Source organism: Tamandua tetradactyla, chromosome 6 (assembly GCF_023851605.1).
Source record: "Tamandua tetradactyla isolate mTamTet1 chromosome 6, mTamTet1.pri, whole genome shotgun sequence".
Taxonomy (NCBI): Eukaryota; Metazoa; Chordata; class Mammalia; order Pilosa; family Myrmecophagidae; genus Tamandua; species Tamandua tetradactyla.
Window position 1 is genome coordinate 72,652,508 of NC_135332.1, and position 23,492 is coordinate 72,675,999.

The window sequence follows — 23,492 nt, forward strand, 5'->3', positions numbered from 1 at the left end:
TGTTTCCACATGACTCCCAGGGGTCCATATGGACCTTGCTGGCAACGTGGGACAGAAATCCTAGAATGAGCTGAGACTCAGCAGCAAGGGATTGAGAAAACCTTCTCGACCAAAAGGGGGAAGAGTGAAATGAGACAAAGTGTCAATGGCTGAGACATTCCAAACAGAGTGGAGAGGTTATCCTGGAGGTTATTCTTACACATCGAGTAGATATCACCTTGCTAGTCAAGATGTAATGGAGAGGCTGGATGAAACTGCCTGAATATGTAGAACTGTGTTCCAGTAGCCATGTTTCTTGATGATTGAACAATGATATGGCTTTCACAATGTGACTGTGTGATTGTGAAAACCTTGTGTCTGATGCTCCTATTATCTACCTTGTCAACAGATGAGAGGAACATATGGAATAAAAATAAATAACAGGGGGAACAAATGTTAAAATAGATTTGGTTTGAAATGCTAGTGATCAGTGGAAGGGAGGGGTAAGGGGTATGGTATGTATAATTTTTTTTCTCTGTTTTCATTTTATTTCCTTTTCTGAATAGATGCAAATGTTCCAAGAATGATCATGATAATGAATATGCAACTATGTGATGATATTGTTAATTACTGATTATATATGTAGAATGGAAAGATCAAAATAGGAATGTTTGCGTTTGCTTGGTGTTTTTTTTTTTGGTATTTAAAAAAATAAAATTACAAAATTATTTAAAATATATATATATATATATATATATATATATATATATACATATATTCCTGTTTCCCTGAGACAATAAACACCATGAGGATGCCATAATCCCAGCATTTAGTCCAAAGCCTGGCACAAAGAGGGCATGGAATATTCTTCAAATTGAGGAGCAAGAGGTAATATTCAATGTTTCACAGGTTGTCCCTATTCAGTTTGGTGGTGCAAGTTTTCTGCCTACCAAGATCCTGCACAAATGAAAACTAAATTTTTGAGCATCCTTGTGAGTCTAGCTTTGCTAAGCAATGTGATGAACTGAAAAGAATACACAATTCCCACCTGAAACTGGAGTCTAGGGGACGTGCAAATGGCTAAAGTATTTGTAAATTAAGTACTGGACTGTGCTTGTGGTTTATTTAGCAAATTATTGGGAATACAGCAAGGCGGACTCTGGCTGAGGCTGGAGACACAGGGACGGAAAAACAGACACACAACCTTTTCTAAACTTAGAGGTTCTGTGCTTAGCTGGTTCCCAACGTAATCATTCATTCATTAGCTCAACAAATAACGAACGTCACTCTGTGCCAGACGTAAAGCTAAATGCTGGGACAGCTCAAAGAGAAATCTGACAGGGACCCTGCCAAACCCTAGGGAGACGAGGGCAGGCCAATGCAGCGCTGGGCCTGGGCGCATCCCCACCCCCCGCGAGACGGCTTCGGCTGAACCTCCCGTAAGTGGACCTGGTGGAAGAGTAGGGTCTCCGAGGCTCCTCCGGCTGAAAGACGCTACGGCTTCGCGCCGTTTGTCAGCTATAAAATAGGGAGACCGGGCCTGGTAGGATCGGAGAAGATACATAAACGGAAGTGCTTGGGAGACTTGAAATACCCAGATACGTGTTTTTGTTTAACATCGGGGCCTCCGCAAAGAGGCGACAAATGCCCGAGGGCCCGGCGAGGAAGCCTACCTAGCTGAAAAGCCGCCCCCGGCGGCAGCAGACACCAAAGCAGCCTCGCCAACTCCGCCATGATAACGACGGCGCCCTGCGCGGCGTTCCGGAAGTGACGTACCGGAAGACTTTGGAGCCGAGCAATGGCGCAGGAGGCAGCGGAACGGCCGCCGGAGGAAACCCTGTCGCGCTGGAAACGGTAATGGAGCCGGAGAATGTCTGGGGGCATGGGGTGGGAGCGATACGGCTCTCCAGAAATTCTCAGGCCTCATAAATCTTCCGAGTCGGAGCGGCAGGTGCGGGAGCCGCCGAGGCCCAGGCCTCGCTTCCGGTGCGGCGCCGAAAGGGCCTTCGGGAGCTGTAGTTTTCCAGGGTCGGCGTGCCGCGCGTTTCCGGTCCCCTTGTTGTGCAAGCCGGACCAGTAGGGCCGTGACCTCATCGTGTGTCCCTTGACCTCCTGGAGGGGGATAAATCCGGCAGGTTTCTTACCAAGGAAGCAGTTTTTTACCAAAACTCCTGGATCTTGACTCTGCTTTCGCGTCTTCCTACTAGGAAGTGGCCGGAAACGGGGCGCCCAGGCTGGAGTTTCGATTGAGATGGGGCAGAGGGGCGAAAGAGCCCGGAATGGGCGCTCTGTCCCCGTTTGATGTCTCTCTCCTCCAACCCTCCTAGGGAGCAAGCCCTGCTGAAAGCCCGCGTCATTGACTGGGACACGGAAGCGTGGCAGCGGGACCCAGCCTTCTCGAGTCTGCAGAGGGTCGGGGGCGTTGACGTGTCCTTTGTGCAAGGGGACAGTGTCAAGGCCTGTGCCTCCCTGGTGGTGCTCAGCTATCCTGAGCTTGAGGTAACCCTTGAGGGGAAGCTGAGCCAGGTTCCGGGCCCCTCGGTGGGCTCAGCTGTGGAATAGCCGCCGTGAGAGAGAGGCGGGGGCTCCAGAGCAGAGGGCAGTGCCAGATTAGAGCCTGGCCTCTTGTATTTTAGGATTTCTTTAACAGGGTGGGGAGTCTTTGAAGTTAAAAGGTTTGGGAGGCAGAAACTAAAGGAGAGAGGCTTACCTGGCAGGGTAAACGATGCCATCCTCACCCCACCACCCAAAAAGAACACACCAAAAGAGATTCTGTGACTGTTCAGTCGGAATCAGCTCATTATTTTACCCCAAAGTCTGATTTTCATCTTTGGTCTCTATCAGAGGCAGCAGCATCACACCCCCAAGACACCCAAACTGGACATCTGTATGTCTCTCCCTCTGGCAGTCCCATACTAGCTCCAATTTCTGCCTCTTTAAATTTTGGGGGGGGCGGGGGGGTTTCATGGTGTGGGAATCGAACCCAGGTTTCCCACATGAAAGGTGGATATTCTAACCACTAAACTACCCATGTACCCCGATTTCTGCCTCTTTAGTATCATTACCTTCTGTCCCCTTGTCAGCATCCCCACAGCCCCTCCCCAGGGTTGCTCCTCTCCAGTCCCTTCTCTGTACTTCTAAAAAAGCAGATGTTATCGTTTCACTTTGTAGTCCACTGATGAAAACACTTCCATGCCCCTCCCATCAGCACGTGCTAGATAAAAGTCACATTGACTGACCAGGCTTCAAGACCCTTGCTTTACGTACCTGTCCCCTGCTTCATGTAGCACCTTAGGGTCAGCTCTCACCACCAGCTGTGGCCCTCCCCACACCCCGCTCTGAACAACTGTGAATTCCTCAGAGATGCATGCTGTATCTGGCTCCCTGTTCTTTTTGTGATGTTTCTTCTGGAACGTTCTACACCTGGCTAACTCTCACTCATCTCTTAGGTCCCAGCATACACATTCTTTCTTCCGGGTTGCCTCTCAGCACCCTCTCCTTTCTCTTTTTCACACTGGAATGTGTCTGTCTGCCGAGCTGGCCTGTAAATGCCTTGACGTCAGGAGCTACGTCCTCTTGTTCACAAGTTGTAGTCTGGTTCAAGGCCTGCCATGGAGAAGGCCCTTGAATATCTTTTAAATAGATAAACAAATGAACATTGGATCTGTGATGCTTTGGGAGTCAGCAGTTGAGGGAGGTGGCAAGAGAGGAAGTCTAGGCTGGCAGCGCCCCGAGGAAGAAAGCCTTTGCTGTTTAGTTTTGGGGTTTCCTCTTCCCGCCAGTGCCCTGGGAAGGCCCTTTCGGTTAAGAGGCAGCAACACTACGGCGGGCGCTGCAGTGGGCTGAGATCTGGCTCTGTGGGGGTGAGGGATTGCATAGGGGGGCAAAGGGCATAGATGCAGAGCCATATTACTCAGTTCACACCCAAGCTCTGCCGCTTCCCACCAGCCCCCTTGGGCCTCCCTTTCCTCTTTTCTGAGTGGAGAGTGACAACAGCTTTAGTCTCCAGCTTACAGAGTTGTGGCGAGGAATGAATGGGAATCTGCACAGAAAGCAGCTAACACAGCGCTGGCACACAGTGAACCCACTATGAATCCATGTCAGCTACTCTTTGGACGATGACATCTCACCCTCCCCCCCCAAGACCCAGTTCAAGCATTCCTCCCCCCCCCCACCCCCCCACAGCTACAGAAGCAGCCTCTCTTTCATTGGGACCTCGGCCACTTCCAAACATGTCCTGTAGCAGCCCTCCCCACTTATATTAGTTATTGGTTTCCATCCACCTGACCTAAGATTCTCCAGGGCAGGAGACCTCATTTCTTTTGTGACCCCAGCATGGAGCAGAGTGCCAGGTCCTTAGGCCAGCCTTTGCTGCCTGTGCTGTGGAAACGTAGGTAGCGAATGGTTGGAAAGGGTCAAGGTCAGGGCCCCCTATGCCTGGCCTGGATCTCAGGACCAGAATCCCCTGGAAGTAGGTTTAAAACTGCAGATTCCTCAGGCAAGACTATAGACACTTGACATCACCTGGGAAGTGGGTGGCCCAGGGCTGGTGGAGGAGGTGAGCGGAGAGTGACGGCCAGTGGGCACAACCTATATTTGGAGATAATGGAAATGTCCTATAATTAGATTATGGTGATGGTAATACACTTTAAATGGGTGATCTTCATAATATGTAAATTATATATCAATGAAGTCGTTTGTTTTCTTTTAAAAATACAGATTCCAGAACCTTACCCCAATTACTGAATCAGAATTTCTAAGAGTAGGGGCTGGGAATCTGCTTTTCTAAGCAAGCATCCCTGTGATTCTGAGCAAAAACAGGTTGGGGAGCCGCTGGCCTGCCATTCCTACAGTCCTTTCCCCTGCGTCCCTGAGGATGACCTGCTCACACGCAGTCCATGCCAGAGCAGGCACCATGGCTGTGTTCTTTTCTACATTGAGCTGAAATTCATTTTTTAAAAAACTTTTTATTTTGAAATATTTTCCAACTTGTATTACAGGTGGAGAAAGAATATGGAGCCCGTACAGGGAACTCCCACACACTTCTATCTACCCAGTAACCCAAATCTACCACGTTTACCAGTTGCCACATTTGCCATTTCTTTCTCCTTCCTTCCTTCTTTCCTTTCTTTCCTCTCTCCCTCCATCCTTCCCTCCCTCTCTCTACCAATCCGTCTATCCGTCCATCTGTCTCTGATTGTCTGTCAGTCCATTTTCTGAACACTTGAGTATAGGTTGTGTACTTCATGCTCCTAAAACACTTCCTAGTGTCACGTACATTTCCTAAGACCAAGGATATTTATTTATGTAACCACCCTCAGTGCAAGCTCATGAAAATAGGCATTGATATAATGTTTACAGTCTGTATTCCCATGTTTTCCTAATAATGTCCTTTTCAGCATTTTCTCTTCCCTTGTTAGATTCTGTCCAGCATCATGTATTGCATTAAATTGTTATTGCCTCTTTAGTTGCTCTTTCTTTTTAATTGTGGGAACATATATACAAAATAAATTTACCCTCTCAACCACTCCTGAGCATTCAGCAGGATTACTCATGTTTGCAACTTTGCAATATTCTCACCACCTTCCTTACTAAAACTTTTCCTTCTCCCCAAACAGAAACCCTACACTCATTTTGCATTAACCCCCCATTCTCCCTGGTCCCTGCCCCTGGCAACCTGTGCTCTTATTTCTGTCTCTATAAGCTTGCATATTTTCTCTGTAGTCACCCTAAGTCTTAAATTTAACATCCTAAATCTATAACTCTCATTTGCTTTGATACCAATTTCAATATCCATCTCCCCACCTTTATGTAGTTCTTGCCACAAATTACATGTATACATTATGAGTCCCAAACCACTAATTTATTATTACATTTTGTGCATTTGTCTTACAGATCCTGTAGGAAGTAAAAAGTCAAGTTACAAGTGAAAAATGCAATAGCTCTGGCATTTATATTTACCAGTGTCATGGGCCTCACCAGAATTCTTTATTTCTTCATGAGGCTTTGATCTGGTGTCTGCTGTCCTTTCGTTTCAACCTGCAGAACTCTCTTTAGCATCTCTTTTTGGGCTGAACCGGTGGTGATAACTCCTTCAGCTTTTGTTTATCTGGAAATATCGTAATCCCTCCCTCATTTTTGTAGGATATAGAATTCTTGGTTGGCAGTTTTTTGCTTTCAGGACTCTAAATATGTCTTCACACTACCTTCTTACCTTCATGGTTTTCAGTGAGAAGTCAGCATGTCACCTTACTGAGGCTCCCTGATGTGTGAGCCATGCCTTCTCTTTTACAGCTTTCAGAAGTCTCTATATTTAGCATTTGACAGTTTGATTATAGCATTTGGTAGTGTGGGTCTATTCCTGTTTGGAATTTGTTGAGGATCTTCAATATGTATATTCATGTCTTTCATTAAATTTGGTGAAATTTTGGTTGTTATTTCTTTACATATTCTCTCTGCCCCTCTCTTTCTTTCTTCTCCTTCAGGGACTCCTATAATACCTATATTGGTACATTTGTTGGTGTCCCTGGGTTCCTCAGGCTCTGTTCATTTTTCTACATTCTTTCTTCTTTCTGCTCTTCAGATGATTCCAGTTGTCTTATCTTCAGGTTCACTGATTCTTTTTTCCTGCCAGCTCCAATCATTTGAAATCCTCTAGGGAATTTTAAATTTCTGTTACTGTGGTCTTCAGCTCTGTTTGGTTCCTTTTTATAACTTTCATCTCTCTCTTGATAATTCTCTTTGCATTCATTAGTCATTTTCCTGAAATCCTCTAGTTCTTTGTCCATGTTTTCCTTTAGGTCTGTGAGCAGAGTTAGGACCATTTGTTGAAGTCTTTTCTGGTTTATCTCAGGTCATTCCTCCCTGTTGATGGTTTCTAATGTTTTAATCTTCTTAGCCTGGGCCATTGCTTCCTGTTTCTTTGTATGTTTTAAAATTTTTTGTTGAAACCTGAACATTTTGATATTTTCATGTGTGATCTGGTATTTACCCTCTGAGGTATCTGTTCCTTAAGCTTATATCCAGCTAGTGTTATGACAGCTTTCCTTGAATGACAGGAGCTAACAAAAAGAAAAAAGAAGGAAAAAAGCAAAACATCTGTTTTCAGTCTTTGCAGATTGAGCTATATAAGTACTGTCCTGTAGAGCTGTCCATAAAATAAGTTTACAGAATAGCTCGAGGCCAAAGCAAGGGCTCCCGTGATCCTTTCTTCCAAGTGATCTTGTCTTGGGCGTGCACTTGTGGCCTTGGAATTCCCCTGTATGTGGTATAAAAAAACCTTTTTCTCTAAGAAACAGTTTTCTCACGCTCTAGGCACTGCACTGTATGTCCTACAGCCAGCAGTTACTTCCCCAGACAGCTGCTTGACAGCTCTCCCACAGCTTTCTGTAGGAGATGTCTGTAAGTTGCCTTCTGCGTGCAGGGGAAATTGGAGGACAGTGAGCTCCTCAGCCACCACCAGACAAGGTGCTCCAGACTTAACATGCTCCCAGGGTGTGCATGGGGTTTACTCCACTCCATCTGGTTATGAGACTGAGGATCCCCTCACTGGGAAAACGGGCGGTGAGGAGCTAGGGGAGGGGCCAGCCTGGGCGCCACGAGATCCTACCACTTTCAGGATAACCTTTATCTTGATTGAGTGCTTACCCTGTCTCTGCAAGCCTTGAACTGTTTTCTGGACCTTGAGAAGGATGTTTCTGCCAGTGCATGCTGGTTGTTCGAAGCTTCTGTGGGGGGACAGAGCCCTGAAGCATCTTACCCTGCCACCTTGATTGGGGTGAAATGTACTTTTTTGTGACTTTGACTCATCAGTGCCAATTCAGCCTCGAGGCAGCAGCACAGAATAAACCGTTCCACCTTCCACAGTCAGCCCTGCCTCTGAGTTGTGTTTGTGGTGGGATTTTTGGTTCACCATGGTGCCTATTTCCTTTGTTCTTTCTTTCCCTACTAGGATGTGTCCTAAGTTGACTTTTCTGGGTCAACTTTCCCATGTCGACAGTTGGCTCTTCCAGTGGTGGTGCGATCTTAACTTTTGGATTATCGGGCTTTTTCTTTGTTTTTTGTTTTTTTGGCATGGGCAGGCACTGGGAATCGAACCCCGGTCTCCAGCATGGCAGGCGAGAACTCCGCCTGCTGAGCCATCATGGCCCGCCCTGGATTATAGTTTTTAAACATGGTTAGTTCTATTTATGAGTCTGTTCCCATAGTTTTGTTTTTCTCATCACATATTTCAGTCATGTTATTCTGTTTGTGCTTTTTTTTTCTTATTGCCTGTCTTCTCTGTCCGTCACTTTTTTAAAAACTCTTTGTACATTTTATTTTCTTGATTCCTGTGTATCCTCAATGAACTTATTGCACTTTCAGCCCAGACCACACTCCCCCTTGGTCACTTGGTAATTTATTCTTTATTTCTCAGATAATTTTGTCTTTCTTCGATTTATCTTCCATTTTCTATCACTTCTAGTGTTTTTTTGTTTGTTTGTTTGGTCCATTGTTCTCATTTGAGATTTCTGCCTTGTGTTGCTTTTCTGTTTGTTTAGAAATATTTAGTTCATTGTGGAGGTGTCACCACTTTCTTCTACTTTGTGATTGCTGGTGGGGCTAGCATTTTATTTTCATCTGCTGGATAGTGCTGGTATTTGCTGGCTGAGGTCTTGTAGAATCTCTGTACAGCTGTTGACCGTCATTTACTGGTCATTTTAAATTGTATTGGATTTTCCTAACTCATCAGTAACCCAGGTAGCTCTGCAGTGAGCGCTGGGGGTTTGGGTGGCTAGTTGAACTTTTTAGATCACGAGGCCAGTGACAAGCAGTTTCTTTAATAAATGCCGCCCTTTTCTGAGGCAAGGATGACCAGTGTGTCTTCTGATCTGCAGCAGCTTCTTTTGGAGAAGTCCACCTTTACCCGCGTCCTTCCAAGCCTCTTCCTTCCAGGTCGCTCGCCAACACCATGCCGCCAGGTCTCCACTTGTGCTCTCCTCATGCAAGTGAAGCTCCAACCGTTTCTTCAGGTTCTGCCACCACAGGGACCCCGCCACAGCCCCTCCTCACCCAGCCCCACCTGCATCGGCCCAACCTGGGCCTGGGGCTGCCTCACCAGTCCAGGCTGTTTATTTCCACTCATCACTTCATTCCGTCATCGCAGGGGAATGGAGGCTCTTTCTTTCCTCTCCTTTTTGGTTGGGTGAGGAGATTCAGACTTCAGTAGCCACCTTTTCCACATTGAAACTTCACTTGTGTCCTCATTAAAAGTAATCTTGTAGGGCAGGCCACGGTGGCTCAGCAGGCAGAGTTCTCGCCTGCCATGCAGGAGACCCAGGCTCAATTCCCAGTGCCTGCCCATGCGAAAAAAAAAAATGTCATCTTGTAGTTTGGGGGGTCAGCAGTCATGCCTGCTGGGTTCGCTATGAGTCTGATTCTCTCAGAGTCCTGGGATTGGGCACTCCCAGCCCTGGATCACTGCAGATGTGGTGCATTTACTGTCGAGTCATTGATAAAAGCCTTGCAAGGAAGGGCCCCTCCCTTGGTTCTAACTCAGGACTCTCATCTCTTAGTTATTGGCCCATCTTCAAATGAAGAAATGAAGCTGTGATTTTGAAAGCTATCACCAGGAGATTTGGGGGTTTCAATTTAAAAATCCAGGAAGCATTCAGGGTCCTAGATAATCCAGTCCTAGCAAGGAAAGCTCCGCTCTTGGAAACACAAGGCTTGAGGCCCCACTACTCTCCTCCGCCAGACCCCTTTCACCGTGGTGGGAGCAGCCCTGCATTTCAGGGGCCTGTGGGCGGGCCCTCCAGCCCCCCACGCCTCTCTGCAGCTTTTTTCCCGAGGCCATGGGCAGTGGCAGCCTCAGACTCTTTCCTCAGACTCTCCTGTCTCTCTGGGACCCTTGTTCTTCTGTAGCTGTTCTAGCTGTGTTCATGCCTGTCCTTGTGCTGAATTATTTAAGTCCTTTTTCATAAATTCAGTGTTTCCTTCCTTGCTACTACCAACTCTAAGAAGACAGGGCCTCTTCCCCCATTGCCCCTCATAATGCCTGTTCACCTTGCACTTAATAGAAGTGCTTTTTTCCACCTGTCCATTAAGGCGTACAAACACCCAGGTAGGGCAAGGCAGGTGTCACCTCCAGCTTACAACAGGCAGGCAGGGGTGAGGCTGGCCACAGACTTCATGCACCTGATGTGGCCCAGGTACCTTTCCAGCAGGCTTACCTTGAATCCCCAGCACTGGCTTGCAGGGTGGCTCATCCTGCCCGTCTTTCTAACTCACCATTTTGTACTTTCCACCCAGATGGGTGAGGCAGAGGAGAGGACAGCAGAGGGTTAGGTCGGGGGAAGGAAAGGAGAGCATGTGTGGAGCTGGGAATGACCTGGAAGAATGGGTAAAGGGATGGGTGGGGAGGGGAGAAGAGGGACGGGAGGTGGGTGGGCCCTGGGAGGGATGCAGAGCCCACGGGGACGCTGACCTGCGCCTGGCTGCCGGGCACAGGTGGTGTACGAGGAGTGCCGCATGGTCAGCCTGGCGGCCCCCTACGTGTCCGGCTTCCTGGCCTTCCGAGAGGCGCCCTTCCTGGTGGAGGCGGTGCAGCGGCTGCAGACCCAGGAGCCCCACCTCGCGCCCCAGGCAGGTGCCTCACGCCCCCACCTCTGAAGGGGACAGGAGTAGGGGACAGCCCCACCCTCTGCCTCTGCCCCAGGGAGGGAAGGCCCGCATAACATCCCTGCCCCCCCACCCCCGAACTGGGAGAAGCCTCACCTGCATCCTGGGGAAGAAGAGTAAGATTTTCACCCGGGCCCCCGAGTAGCTGTCACCCCACTTCTTGCCACTCCTGGTATGGACCCACCTGATGGACCAGGGGCCCCCTCAGCTGACCATGATTTCCCTGTGATTTTTCTAGGTCCTTCTTGTGGATGGAAATGGGGTGCTCCACCACCGAGGTAATCCTGCTTCCTAAAAAGGGGGTCAGGGCGGGGTGCTGTGAGAAGGAGAGACCCAGAGATGGGGCTCTAGCCGTCCACACCAGGGAACCTCTGCAGCTCTGCCGCCAGGCACTGTGGCTAGCCCTGGTGCTGACAGCACCTGGGCCTGTGTGCACAGTTAGTACATGGTGTTCACACTCGGCTTCACCCCTTTCCCCAGGAGCCCTGCTCCCCCCAACACGCTCATACCGCCACCCAGAAAAGAACCCCTTCTGCTGTCTCTTCACACACCCCTCCCACCTCTCCTGCCCTCCCCTGGCCTCCACCTGCAGCCCCCTAAGCCGGCAGATCTCCAGGGGCTGCCATTTAGGGTTTGGTTTGGTTTGGTTTAATCAAACTTTTTATTTTGAAATAATTTCACACTTTACAGGACAGTTGGAAAAAGCCAAAAAAAAAAAAAAAAACCCACAAAACCCGTGCAAACCACTCCGGCATACCTGCCTCCAGTTAACATTTTACTGCATTAGCTGTACCATTCTATCTATGCCTTCCCACCTAGTCATCTGTCATCTGTCTGTCTCGATCCATCTGTCTCTCTCTCTGTTTCCTAAACACTCAGTAAGTTGTGTGCTCTTCTGGTGTGAGCTGAATGCGACCAAGTCGCAGCCTGGGCTCTGAGCAGCTTCATGTTAGCAGCCAGGCCTCATCAGAGACCAGCCCGGACAGATGTGCCCGTCCCCCAGCTGATGGCAGGGCCTGGACTCGCCCTGGGAGGGCTGGGACCCCATCCCAGGAGATCAGACTGAGAAAATGAGATGTTTTGTCCCCCCGGTATAAACCTGGGGATGCTGTCCTGAGCAAGTTTGAGGGGGGTGGGGTGACATCAGCAGGGGCCAAAGAAGTAGGCTGTGGGGGGTGTTGGACCAGGTAGCCACATGGCAGGGTCCTGGCTGCCTCCTTGGAGCCTGTGAGTCCAGAAACAAGGGATGGAGCCGGCAGGCCAAGCCGGAGCATCTGCGGGAGGCACAGCCTGGGGAACAGGGGGAGCAGAAAGGGGAAAGAGAAGGTTCCAGAAAGCAAAAGGAAAGTGAGGGTGCAGTGTTGTTTGCACCCTCATCGATCTCCTTGTCGGTAGGAAGGACACCCACGTGACCCAGCTTTGCCTTTGTGAAGTCAGGCAGAGGGACTGCCCGTGTCAGCCTGGGCCTGGTGGGGGGTCCGGGAGGGGCCTGGGGACCCACCCTCCCTGGCGTCCACCCGTCAGCGACCTCTGTCGATGTAGGGGAACCCCCAGGGCAGTTCTAGACTTGAGCTCCTTCCGAGTCTGCCCGCCTCACCCTTCCCCATCTGCTCCCCAGCAGGCTTCGGGGTGGCCCCACCCTTCCCCGTCTGCTCCCCGGCAGGCTTCGGGGTGGCCCCACCTTTCCCTATCTGCTCCCCGGCAGGCTTGGGGTGGCCCTACCCTTCCCCGTCTGCTCCCCGGCAGGCTTCGGGGTGGCCCCACCCTTCCCCGTCTGCTCCCCTGCAGGCTTCGGGGTGGCCCCACCCTTCCCCGTCTGCTCCTGGCAGGCTTCGGGGTGGCCCCACCTTTCCCCGTCTGCTCCCCTGCAGGCTTCGGGGTGGCCCCACCCTTCCCCATCTGCTCCCCTGCAGGCTTCGGGATGGCCCCACCCTTCCCCGTCTGCTCCCCGGCAGGCTTCGGGGTGGCCCCACCTTTCCCCGTCTGCTCCCCGGCAGGCTTCGGGGTGGCCTGCCACCTGGGCGTGCTCACTGACCTGCCCTGCATCGGGGTGGCTAAAAAGCTCCTGCAGGTGGATGGCCTGGAGAACAACGACCTGCATAAGGAGAAGGTGGGTGGTGGGCCTGGAGTGAACCCGGGGTCCCAGGGGTGGCGTGAGAAGTGGGGAATGAGAGAGCGCCCCTCCTCACGGAAGCCCTGGGCCAGCCCTCGCCTGCGAGGCTCTCCTCTCCATTCCTGGATCCTCTGCCCGTAAGGAAAACCTGCTTTTCTCTGAAAGCTAAGAGCTCGTTCCCCACTCCCAGCCCCTCGCAGCATTCCAGATGCCGGGGGTGTGTCCTGGGGTGCCACGTTCCCCTGCCCCTTGCCTCTACCATGGCTGCGCCCCGTGTCAGGAAGAGGCTGGCAGTTACTGGGGACACACTCCAGGCTCCCAATCTGTCCCTGTGGCTCCCCATTGCCCCCTCCTGTGAGCACACAGGCCTCCGAACTACCCCAAATGTCCCACGACCTCCCTCAGAGCTGCCCCCTTCCCTCCACCCTCCTCCGGGCACAGCCCACTCTCCTGCTGCCCTTCAAGCTCTTGGAGCAAGGTCTGCCTCCTACTCAGGCACCCTGGCCCCTCGGTGCCTGCATTTGTTAAGCTGATGTCAGTGCGCCCCTATTCCTGTCAGGAGAACAGGCAGGGAAGGAGTGGCTGGTGTCACCGGGGGGGATCCCGTGGCCCCATGGGCACGTGTAGGGCCTTGCTCCCAGCCTGGGCCCCTGCAAGCCTGTCCCAGCCCCTCGTCTAGAACCGGAGAGAAGAGCCAAGTGCTGTGAGGGCTGGGGGCAGCGGCGCTCCCGCCACACCCCTCCGAGATCCTGCCTCCCTCTTCCTTGCCCAGGTCACTAGGAAGAGGCTTCCTTCACCCTTTCCCTGGAAAAGGAATTCTTCCCTCATTTTCTCCCCGCTTCCCAGATTCGACGTCTGCAGGCTGCAGGGGACACATTCCCGCTGATGGGAGTCTCTGGGGCTATCCTGGGGATGGTGAGTGGTAGCTGTGCCCACCGGGCAGGCCCCTCCACTGGGAGGTCAGGGGGGCCACCTTGTGGGGAGCCGTCCCAGGTCAGAGAGGCCCAGAGGCTGAGGAAGAGGAGGGGACCTGCACACACACGTGCACACATGTGCGTGTACCTTATGTGCAGGTGCCAGCCCCACTCACTTCTTCCCCGTCTTCCTGCCACTAGAGGCATGTGTGTTTATTTCCTTCTTCCGCCCCAGGGGGACTGACAACCTTCTGGGACCCTGCACACCCCACCCCACCCCACCCCGTGAGGGCTGGGGCTCCAGCCCAGGTGCTCTCCAGGCTCACGCCTGCACCCAGGACAGCACTGGGCCGTCCCTGTCCTCCCAGTGCCCTGACCCGGCCTCCTGTCCCCAGGCCCTAAGGAGCCACGACCGCAGCCACAAGCCCCTCTACGTCTCGGTGGGCCACAGGACGAGCCTGGAGGCGGCTGTGCGCCTGACCCGCAGCTGCTGTCGCTTCCGCATCCCAGAGCCCGTGCGCCAGGTGGGTGGCCAGCGCCCCTCCACCTCGAGAGCGGGTCCTCAGTGCTTCCCAGGCCCAGGGGGCCGGGGTCGCCATCGGGGACTGGTGAGTCACCCGCCAGACACCCGCATATAGGCCATGGTTCTGCAGAATGGCTGGGGACAGGTGGGAGACGCAGCGCAGCCATCAGGATGCCGCAGCCCACCTCGGGGCCTGCCCAGGCTGAGAGACCATTGGCAGAGGCGGGCTGTGGGTCCCGAAGAGGCTGGTGCAGTGAGGGTCAGGGGCCTGAGGCGGAGAGGGCCCCAGGAGGAGGCCCGTGCCCTGGGAGGCTCAGCACCAGAGGGGGGCTGCCTGGGTCGGGGCGGGTCTGAACCAGGAGGTCACAGAATTGCCTTTTCAAGCAGCGGCCATGCATGGTGTGGGGCCATTGGGCCTTCTGATGGGACGGGGCGCCTCTGGGAGCTGGTGCCTCCCTGTGCCCCCTGCCGCTCTCCCATGGCTTACCCGGTTCCTCAGTTCTTCATGCTCCAGAGCCCGGCCCTCTTGGCTGCTGGCCTGTGAGTGGCCTCCAGGTGGCAGCAGCAGTCCACAGACCACAGAGGGTCACACCTCGGAGGCTCCCAGAGTGGGCCCCTGCCCCCCGCCTCCCTCCTCCCACCCCAGCACTCGGCTGGCTTCTCAGGCCTGTAGCTGGGTCCCCAGCCCCGGGAGGTCTTACGGTTCTGTTCCAGCCAACCCCAAGAGAAACCCAGAAATTCCCCACCAAGCCTTCAATACCAGAACTCTCCCTCTGCCTCTCCCTCTCCTTCTCCCAGTCGCCCCCAGCCTTGCTGGGAGGGGACGGCCTGCAATGTGCCTTGAACCCTTAACACAGGACGAGGGCCAGGGGGCAGTGCTGAGAGCAGCCGCCTGATGCCTGAGTCTACACAGCCGGCCATGGGTGGTACACGCGGCTGTGCCCAGGAGCCTGCCCTCCCTATCCTCCTGTCTGGCAGGACCCGTTTTCTCTCTGACCTGGTTTCTTCCTGGGCCCACTCTCCCACTCTGTCAATAATTTGTCCACCAGCTACTCCTAGGAGGTCCCAGGTGAACAGAAAGACAGGTAGTGTCTGCCTGCTCTGGCCCCTGGCGGCCACCAGGCCCCTCCTCTACTCAGCTCAGTCCCCGGCCACAGTGGGTGCCCCACCCACAGGCACTACCTCCTCCAGGGGTGAGGGTGCCTCCACTCCCCTCCCAGGGACGCCTGCCCAGCAGGGACTCCCACTTCCCTCCGTGACTCTGGAAACAGAAACAGTCTGGGCGGATTAGCTGTTGCTGGGCATTAGCCACCTGGCCCCAAAGTGTGCTAAGCTCATCTGAGCCAGAATCAGGGGGCCTCCTGAGGACAGGTGTCCTGGGGGGTCAGGTGGGGGACAGCCCGGGCAGCCAGGTTCCGGCGATGCCTGCGTAGACTTCCAGCCCTTCCGTGTCTCCCTCTCCCAGGCTGTCCCCACCAACAAGCCATCTTTTAGTCCCTGTGACGTTGCAGGCTTCCTGGAAACACTTCCCTTGGGACAGGGGTCTGGCTGACGCCAGTAGGAGAGACAGACAGTGAAACAAAAACGGGGCAACTGGACTGAGGGGCATCCTTGGAGGCTTCCAGCAGAGAAACCTTTGGCTTAACAAACCTGCAGGGGGGCACAAGCTAGAAACTCGGTGAAGGCCTGGCAAGTGTCCGTTCTGCAGCACGCAGACCCTTCATGAGGCTGCCGAGCTCCGTCTGAAGCTGCAGGGCCTGAGGCTTTTGTCCCTCCCCCTCATGCACACCGGTGGGCTTGCTGCCCCTGCCCCTGCCCCAGAAGGTGGGCATTAGGGCAGGAACCAGAGTCCCATCAGGTTGCTCCGTGGTAGAGTGCCCTGTCCCGAGGCAAGCCTGGGACCCCAGCCAGTGCCTGCGCTTCTCACATGGACCCTCTGTCCCCCCAGGCTGACATCCGCTCCCGCGAATACATCCGCAAGACCCTGGGGGTCCCCAGGCCACCCCCACAGGAGCAGGAGAAGTGAGTGCCAGGGAGGCTGGGGTGACCCCACCTGGGGCCAGGTAGAGGTCACAGGAGGGGGTCCTTGAAAGGTGGAGTGGAGTGTGCAGCCAGTGGGTGCCAGCCAGTGGGAACTCTCCTGAAGCGCCCCCAAAGTCCACAGACCACGGGCCCACCTGGTCCCAGACCCCTCCTCCCGGCAGGTCTCCCGCCTGCCTCTGCACACCCCAGTGTCCTGGCCCCTGAGGAGGTGTGTGAGGCTGCCAGGGGGACAAGCACAAGTGACCGTGGCTGCAGTGGCTGGGCGTGTCCCCAAAGCAAGAGACTGTCACCAGGAGTGTACAGGGATGGTTTAATTCTTATAACGGTCTGGTCACCGGGCAGATTTTACAGATGAGGAAACCGAGGCACAGAAAACTGAGTAGCCCTGGGCCCCACAGCTAGAAGGGGCACGACATTTCCGTTGGCAGTTTAGACCCAGAGTTTGGTCCCCCAACTCTGCACTGGGGAGATGCCCCCAAAGTAAGGGTGCTGGTGGGGGCAGGCCAGGGGATTTTCCCAGCCGTCACCCTGGATGAGGCGTGTTGAGCATTTCTCATCCACTCTGCTTGTTTTCCCTGTAAATCCGTGGTTATTCCCAGGCCCAGCCATGACACTCTAAAACCTGGAGGGAATCCTTAAGCCCCCACAGGGCTGGGGTTGGCTTGAGTGCACACAGACCCCTGACATCCAGGGCATGTCTGGCCTGCTGACCCAAGCCCTGGCAGTGGTCTGCTCACACCGGCAGCTGCCGCCCAGGACCTCCTGCGGGCGCGGGGAAGGCTTCCAGTCCGGCTCAAGTTTGATGCTGCCCTTTTCTCTATTTTATTGCCAGGAGCCAGAATGCACAGAGGCCTGAGGTGTGCCCCGAAGAAGACTCGGAAGAGCCCACAGGGGAGGGTGGACCATGCAGGGCCCGCTGCCGAGGCCCTAGGACAGATCTGAAAGCCCCAAGCCCAGGCATCCAGGAACAGTAGGGCCAGGGCTGGTGGTCGGGCGGGGCTGGGTGCCATGGAGACGCAGAGCTCCCCTGCCTCCCACTGCAGTCTCTGGGAACAGTGACCAAACCGGGGGTGCTCATCTCTAGGGATGGCAGGGAACATCACTCCCAGCAGCAGGTAGGATCCCTAAAGCCACCACTTGAGCCTAGAGAACCACCCCCCACCTCCCCACCCTGGGGACCACAGCAGGCCTAGCCAGCTCATGTGCGAGCCCCAAGATGGTGTCCCTCCCCGCCCAGGCCCTGTTTTCTCCACGTGGTGACTGTGCCTTGGAGCCACCACCGTGGTTTCAGCAGAAGCCAGATCTGTACAAGGCAGAGGGGCAGATCCAGAGAGTGTGGGCTTGTCCTCCAGTGACTGGGACACAGGAAGGGGACTCTGGGACAGCTTTGAATGAGCCCCAGCAGCCACCTGAGTGGCTTCCGCCTTTTCCTTGTGGGTCTAGGCCAGGGTGACCAGGCTTCAGGCCATCCCCGCTGTGTGTGCTGGCCCCTGGCTGCCCTGCCAGTGCCCTGCCTGCTTCTGCCGGCACGTGGTGGCCTGGGAGCCGGAAGAGAACATCATCCCATCTCAGACAGCCTCAAGGGGGCCGAGGTGGGTGAGAGCAGAGGAGCCGTTGTCCTGCCAGCATCTGTACTAAGGTGTGAGGTGCCACATGGGGCTGGCCCAGGACCCCAAAGGTGGGTGTCAGGCCCTTGCTGTCCCAGCTGGGGGTGGAGGAACCCCAAAGAGGTTCCAGGAAGCCAGGTGAGCCCTACGTCACCGGGGTGTGAGGCTGATGGATAGCGAGCTCTCTTCTGACCCTGCCAGCACAGCTCTGCAACTCTAGTTGTCGCCCGGCTGCTGAGGGGCTATGGCAGCCCCACTGGGCCCTACTGGCAGCTTCCTCATTCTGGAAGAAGTCCCAGCGGGGAGACAGTGGGCAGGGGGCATGATGGGAGAGGACAGGCCTGCCCTCCACCCAGCCACAGCCCTGCCACTGGGCCAAGCAGCCCTAGACCCCCAGGTTCCCCATGGACTCTGGAATCTGGTGCCAAGGAACACAAAGAAATCCATAGAGGTGTTTGTCATTTGTGTCATCCTCTCCAAGTAGCCCACTGTCCTGACTCACAACTTAGAGCAGCAGTCCAGAGAGGCCCAGGGCTCTCAATGCCTCCCTCCGTGCCACGTCTCTGCATCTCCTTTTATTTCTGGGAAAAAAGGTCTCCTCCAGGGCCTGGGCCCCGGAAGTCCAGAATCGGGGCGAATCAGGCAGGCAGAGCAGTGACGGAGCCGGAGGTGGAACGGCCCGCGAAGACCACATGAGCTGGTGGGTGCCGTCCAGGCGCTTAAGGGGCTTCGTGTGATGGCCCAGGGCAGATGATCAGGGTCTGGCCTGTTCCACAGGTGTCTGCTCAAGGGGAATCCTGCAGGCAGGAAAGCAGGCCCGGGTGTCCACATCCTGTCCTGCCTCGTGCCGTCTCCCAAAGTGACGCAACATCGTGAACCTCATCCTCTAGTGCCACCTCCTCGCCTCAGGCCCCAAAGCCGGGGGTTCCCTGGGAGCCCCCACCTGCCCCCTGTGCACCCTGATCCCTCCCAGTGGAACCTGCTGAATTACACCAGGCTGTGCCTATGGCTTTAGAACTGACCTGGGACCTCCCAGGGCTTGTGGCAGGCCTTGGCCCACCTATGGGTGCCGGCGTCTCCCTTTTCAGGACTCCATGGGGCCAGGACAAAAGCAAGTGAGCTTCCGTGTCCCAGGGTCTACCAGGCTGGATTACCCCCAGACCCATTCATTCAAACCCTGGTGCCTGAGAGAGTGAACGGGTTGGGCGCAGATTGGGGATGTGGAGAGAATGGGTGCTAGGGGCGCTGCTCTCTGGCCCCCATGCACCAGGAACACTGGCCAGAACCACGCTGGAGCCTTCGGCTGGCTGGGGCCTGCCCACCCATCCAGGCTGCAGCCCGGCAGCTCCGCACACCTCGGGAAGGCCGGTCAGCGGGGCTTCGCCATCTCACTGCCCATGCTATCCAGCCTCAGGGAACCTTCCTGAAATCTAAGAAACCCCATCATGTGGACTGAGGGGGACCCTTGCAAAGGTGGAGGAATCTGTGCCATGGCCCAGCTGGGCAGCAACTTGAGCCCCAGCAGTCAGATGGCTCTGCAGCCATCCCTTCCATCAGGGGACCTGCCTCCCGGGAAGGGGGGTGCTTTGTGCCTTGGCCCCCCTAGGGCTTTCCTTCCAACCCAATCTCCAAGCCTTTGTGGAAAGAGCACCCCCACAGACCTCCCAGGGTGGGAGGAGAGTAGGCGAGGCTGAATGGAGGGACGTGTGGGCACTGTGTCCCCCTTTGCAAGGCCCAGTTGGGGGAAGGATGGGTCAGTGGCAGGGAGTAGCCATCCAGGCCAGGGGAGAGCCCTGGCTGGAGCCCCTCACTACTTGCAGGCTGCCACCCCCCCCCCAGTAGATCCTTGTCACGTTGTGGGTGGGTGGTGGAGGCCCTGGCTCAGCCTGCGAGGTGCCCCCTGACCTGTTAGGTGTGCTGCTGGCTGCTGGGGCTCCGGCCAACACCAATGGCATTTGGGATTGAGGACCCTCGGGAGAGAAAACCCGAGGTGACATTTGACATTACTCAGAGCTGTGGCCCCTCCTGCTACTCTGCAGTGATGGACACAAAGTCAGTGAAGGGTAGGGAGTCTGGCCACCGGCTGGGCCCAGGAACAAGCCCCTGTGGTCTGGGGGTGGCATGGGTCATTTCCCTCCTGGCCAGGCCTCTGCAGAGTCCTCAGGTGTCAGAGGGACAGGCCAGAATCTGCTCACTAGGCATAGCGGCTGTTGCTGGGCATGAGCAGCCTGGCAGAGACCCTTCCCAGGGACAGCCTTAGTCCTGGGGCCATAGTAGGTGGGGACAGGGAACTGGTGGTCCTGCATGGTTGCTGGGGGTGGAGGGAACTTCCCCTCACACTCACCCTCAGGCAAGGAACCATGGGGTTGCATCTCCCCAAAACGGGTGGGGGCTGAGGGTCTCACGTTAGGCTGGGCAGGGGAGGTGCTGGCTGCAGTAGCCTCACTAGTGCCTGGATTTCTTCCACTCCTACTTCCACCGCTCCAGGGAAAGGAAAACGAAACATGGCACTTGACCGGGGGCCCCAGCAGCTGCTGCTGTGTCCCGCCCACCTGCTGAGTCGGAGGGCACCATGCCACCTCGCAGCCCCCGGCCCTGGACGTGCTCCAAAGCCTACCCCAGGCGGGCCAGGGCCCTCGGGGACCTGCCTCACCCCGCTGCTCACTCCTGGACCTGCCCACCCTCCCCCATTCCCCGGGCCCTGAATAAGCCCCTCACTACAGGCAGGGCTGGGGGGCCCACAGCTGCTCCACCCCCGCGCCATGTTCCATCAGGATGGGGGAGTTGCAGGGTCGCAGCTGGGCAGAGCTGGCTGGCATCCTGACTGCCTCTTACCAGCCAGGACTTGGACAAAACACGGAACCTCCCAGAACCTCGGGTCCCTCATGGGGATAAAGTTCCTCCCACGCCAGACAGCTGGGAAGATTCAGTGAGACACAGGCAACAGGCTGAGCACAGCCCCTGGCCCATAGGCGGGCCTGAATCCAGGAGGCCTGTCGGTTTGGGGAAGTGGGGCTCCGCAGAGGCCAGCAAGGCTGGGCAGACACCAACGATGAAAAGGAAGGAAGGGTCTCCAGGGCAACAGGCCCTAGAAGGTGGGCTCCTTGGGGATGGCCAGGCAGGACCGAGCCTCCTGGGCACTGGGTCGTCCTCTGCCCTTTTTGCACCCACCCAAAGCCCCTTCCAAGAGGACATCCTCAGGGAGGCACTAAGGAGCTGCAAGGCAGGGTCCACACTGAGCCTGGCACACAGAAGGCCCCCCTAGGACGGCACAGTTTCTGCACAAAATACAGCAGCTTCAACCCTGAGGGGCCTCCTCTCTCCTGAAGGAGTAGGTGGAGATGGCCAGGGCCCAAGGGATTCCTCAGAGACTGTGGGTCAGAGTGGCCTCCCCTGACCAAGGACCTGAGCTGGAATGGCTGCTCTCTTGCTCAGGAGCTTGGGGAGAGCAGCCCTCCCCCCAGCAAGGGGCAGGTCAGGAAGTAAACTTGCAGACAGTTTATATGTGAGTTGTGGCTCTTTTATTCAGATAAGATGCACCATTTAAGGCATTCTAATGTGTGCAATTCAGTGGATTTGGTGTTTTTCAACCATCACCACTGTCAAATTGCAGAACATTTTCATCACCCCAAATATGCCCCCTACCCAACAGCAGTGACACCCAGTGGTGCTCACTCCCTAAACCCTATGAACCGCCAATCTACTTGCTGTCACAACAGCTTTACCTCTCCGGACATTTCATATAAATGGGATATATGACGTAGAATAATCTTTTCCAGGTTTGTCCATGTTGTAGCCTGTATCAATTCCATCCCCTTTTTACAGCCAAATAATGCTCCGTTGTATGCATAGACCACAGTCTGTCTGTCCAGTCATCAGCTGATGGACATTTGGGTTCCCACTTTCTGACTGTTATCAATGATACTGCTGTGAACATTTGTGTATAAGCTTTGGGGCATACACCTAGGAGTAGAATTGTTGAATTACATGGTAATTCTGTTTGGCTTTTTGGAGAAGCTGCCAAACTATATTCCACGATGACTGTACGACTTTACACTTCCACCAGCAATAGATGAAAGGGTTCTAATTTCTCCACCTCTTCACCAAGGATGGCTGTTATCGCCTTCATGGCTGTGAGGTGGTGTCTCCTTGTGGTTTTGATTTGCATTCTCCCTAACAATCTGATGCTGAGCATCTTTTCATGTGCTTTTGCCCATTTGAATGCCTTTGGAGCAATGTCTAAAAATCCTTTACCCATGTTTTGAATTGGATTGTCTTTTTATTGTTGAATTATAACAATATTTTAAATATATTCTGGATATTAGACTCATCAAATATATTATTTGTAAATATTTGCTTCCAATCTGTCTTTTCACTTAATAGTGTCCTTTGTTGTACAATGTTTCTAATTTTGATGAAGTTCAGTGTGTGTCTTTTTTTCTTTTGTTGCCTGTGCATCTGGTGACGTATTAAGAATCCATTGCCTGATCCAAACTCATGAAGACTTATTCAGATGTTTCCTTCAACGAGTTTGGGAATTTCTGCTCATACATTCAACTCTGCTCCATTTTGAGTTAACCGGGAATTGAACCCGGGTCTCCGGCATGGCGGGCGAGAACTCTGCCTGCTGAGCCACCGTGGCCCACCCTGAGTTAATTTTTTATATACAATGTTGAGGTTGAGTTTCAACTTCATTCTTTTGAACAATCAGTTGTCCCAGCACCATTTATTAAAAAAGAGTATTCTTTCCACATTGAATAGTCTTGGGACCTTTGTCAAAAGTCAGTTGGCCAGAGATATATGGGTTTATTTGTGGACTCTCAGTTCTATTCCATTGGTCTGTATGTCTATCCTTACGCCCCGTCACACTATTTTAAGTGCTGTAGTTTTTTTCCTTAAACTTAGTATTTTGACATAATTTGAAAGTTACAGGACAGTTGCAAAAATAATGCAAAACCCATGCAGAGGATTCCAAGTTACCCTCAACTCCAGACACCCAGATCCCCAATTTTAACATTTTGCCCCATTTGCTATATCTTTCTATCCATGTATCATCATTTATCTATTTACTTACCCATTTTCTAAACATTTGAGAGTAGGTTATATGCTTCATCCTCCTTGAATATATAATGCTTTCACGTACATTTCCTAAGAATAAAGATATTTATAACTATACCTTAAGTATAGTTATCAAGTTCAAGAATCTTAACATTGATAGATACTTTCAGTCTGTATTCCAGTTTTTTTATATGTCCTATTAATGTCCTTTTGGGCTTTTCTCCTACATTGTTAAGATCCCGTCCAGGATTGTATATTGCATTTAATTGCCATATAATATTGCATTTATATAATATTTATATAATTGCATTAATTGCCATTGTCTCTTTAGTTGCATATATATATATATATATATATATATATATATATATATACATACATACGTACGTAATTGTGAGAATATATATGTTCCCATCTCAATCACTCCCAAGCAAACCATTCAGTGGAATTAATTGCATTCACAATGTTTTGCTACCCTCACCATCATCCATTACCAAAACTTTCCCAACACCCCAAACAAAACCCTACACCCACTAGGTTTTAACTTCCCATTCCTTCACACCGTCCAGCCCTGGAAACCTGTACTATGCTTTCTG

The 23,492-nt window shown here is 53.5% G+C and overlaps 1 protein-coding gene and 1 long non-coding RNA gene across 10 annotated transcripts in view; one reads left to right on the forward strand and one right to left on the reverse strand.

Moving 5' to 3' along the window:
- The window catches only part of LOC143688342 (uncharacterized), a 51,523-nt gene extending 49,563 nt beyond the window's left edge, over window positions 1–1,960 (reverse strand). For all 4 annotated transcript variants that reach the window (XR_013177958.1, XR_013177959.1, XR_013177956.1 and 1 more), the window contains exon 1: window positions 1,653–1,960. This is a non-coding gene — a long non-coding RNA (uncharacterized LOC143688342). The remainder of the gene's footprint in view (window positions 1–1,652) is intronic.
- Window positions 1,297–22,594, forward strand: ENDOV (endonuclease V). Of its 6 annotated transcripts, XR_013177953.1 has the most exons (10): window positions 1,302–1,833; window positions 2,307–2,478; window positions 10,468–10,602; window positions 10,877–10,916; window positions 12,594–12,748; window positions 13,598–13,666; window positions 14,061–14,189; window positions 16,137–16,210; window positions 17,064–20,203; window positions 20,263–22,594. XR_013177953.1 is itself a non-coding variant. In XM_077166172.1 (9 exons), the coding sequence occupies exons 1-9, from the start codon at window positions 1,778–1,780 to the stop codon at window positions 17,203–17,205; spliced, it is 972 nt and encodes a 323-aa protein (XP_077022287.1). In that variant the 5' UTR covers window positions 1,302–1,777; the 3' UTR covers window positions 17,206–22,594. The 6 variants fall into 6 exon arrangements, 5 of the variants coding, with proteins under 5 accessions (XP_077022289.1, XP_077022291.1, XP_077022287.1 ...); XM_077166172.1 differs by having other exon boundaries at window positions 17,064–22,594; XM_077166173.1 differs by having other exon boundaries at window positions 1,304–1,833; window positions 12,636–12,748; window positions 17,064–22,594.
- Window positions 22,595–23,492: the final 898 nt, after the last annotated feature.

Excerpts from the sequence above, each read along its gene's own strand:
- ENDOV (XM_077166172.1), top strand. The coding sequence starts at position 1,778 with ATGGCGCAGGAGGCAGCGGAACGGCCGCCGGAGGAAACCCTGTCGCGC. Across the intron at positions 1,834-2,306 it reads ACCCTGTCGCGCTGGAAACG|GGAGCAAGCCCTGCTGAAAG; the intron begins GTAATGGAGCCG and ends CAACCCTCCTAG. Across the intron at positions 14,190-16,136 it reads TCCCAGAGCCCGTGCGCCAG|GCTGACATCCGCTCCCGCGA; the intron begins GTGGGTGGCCAG and ends CTGTCCCCCCAG.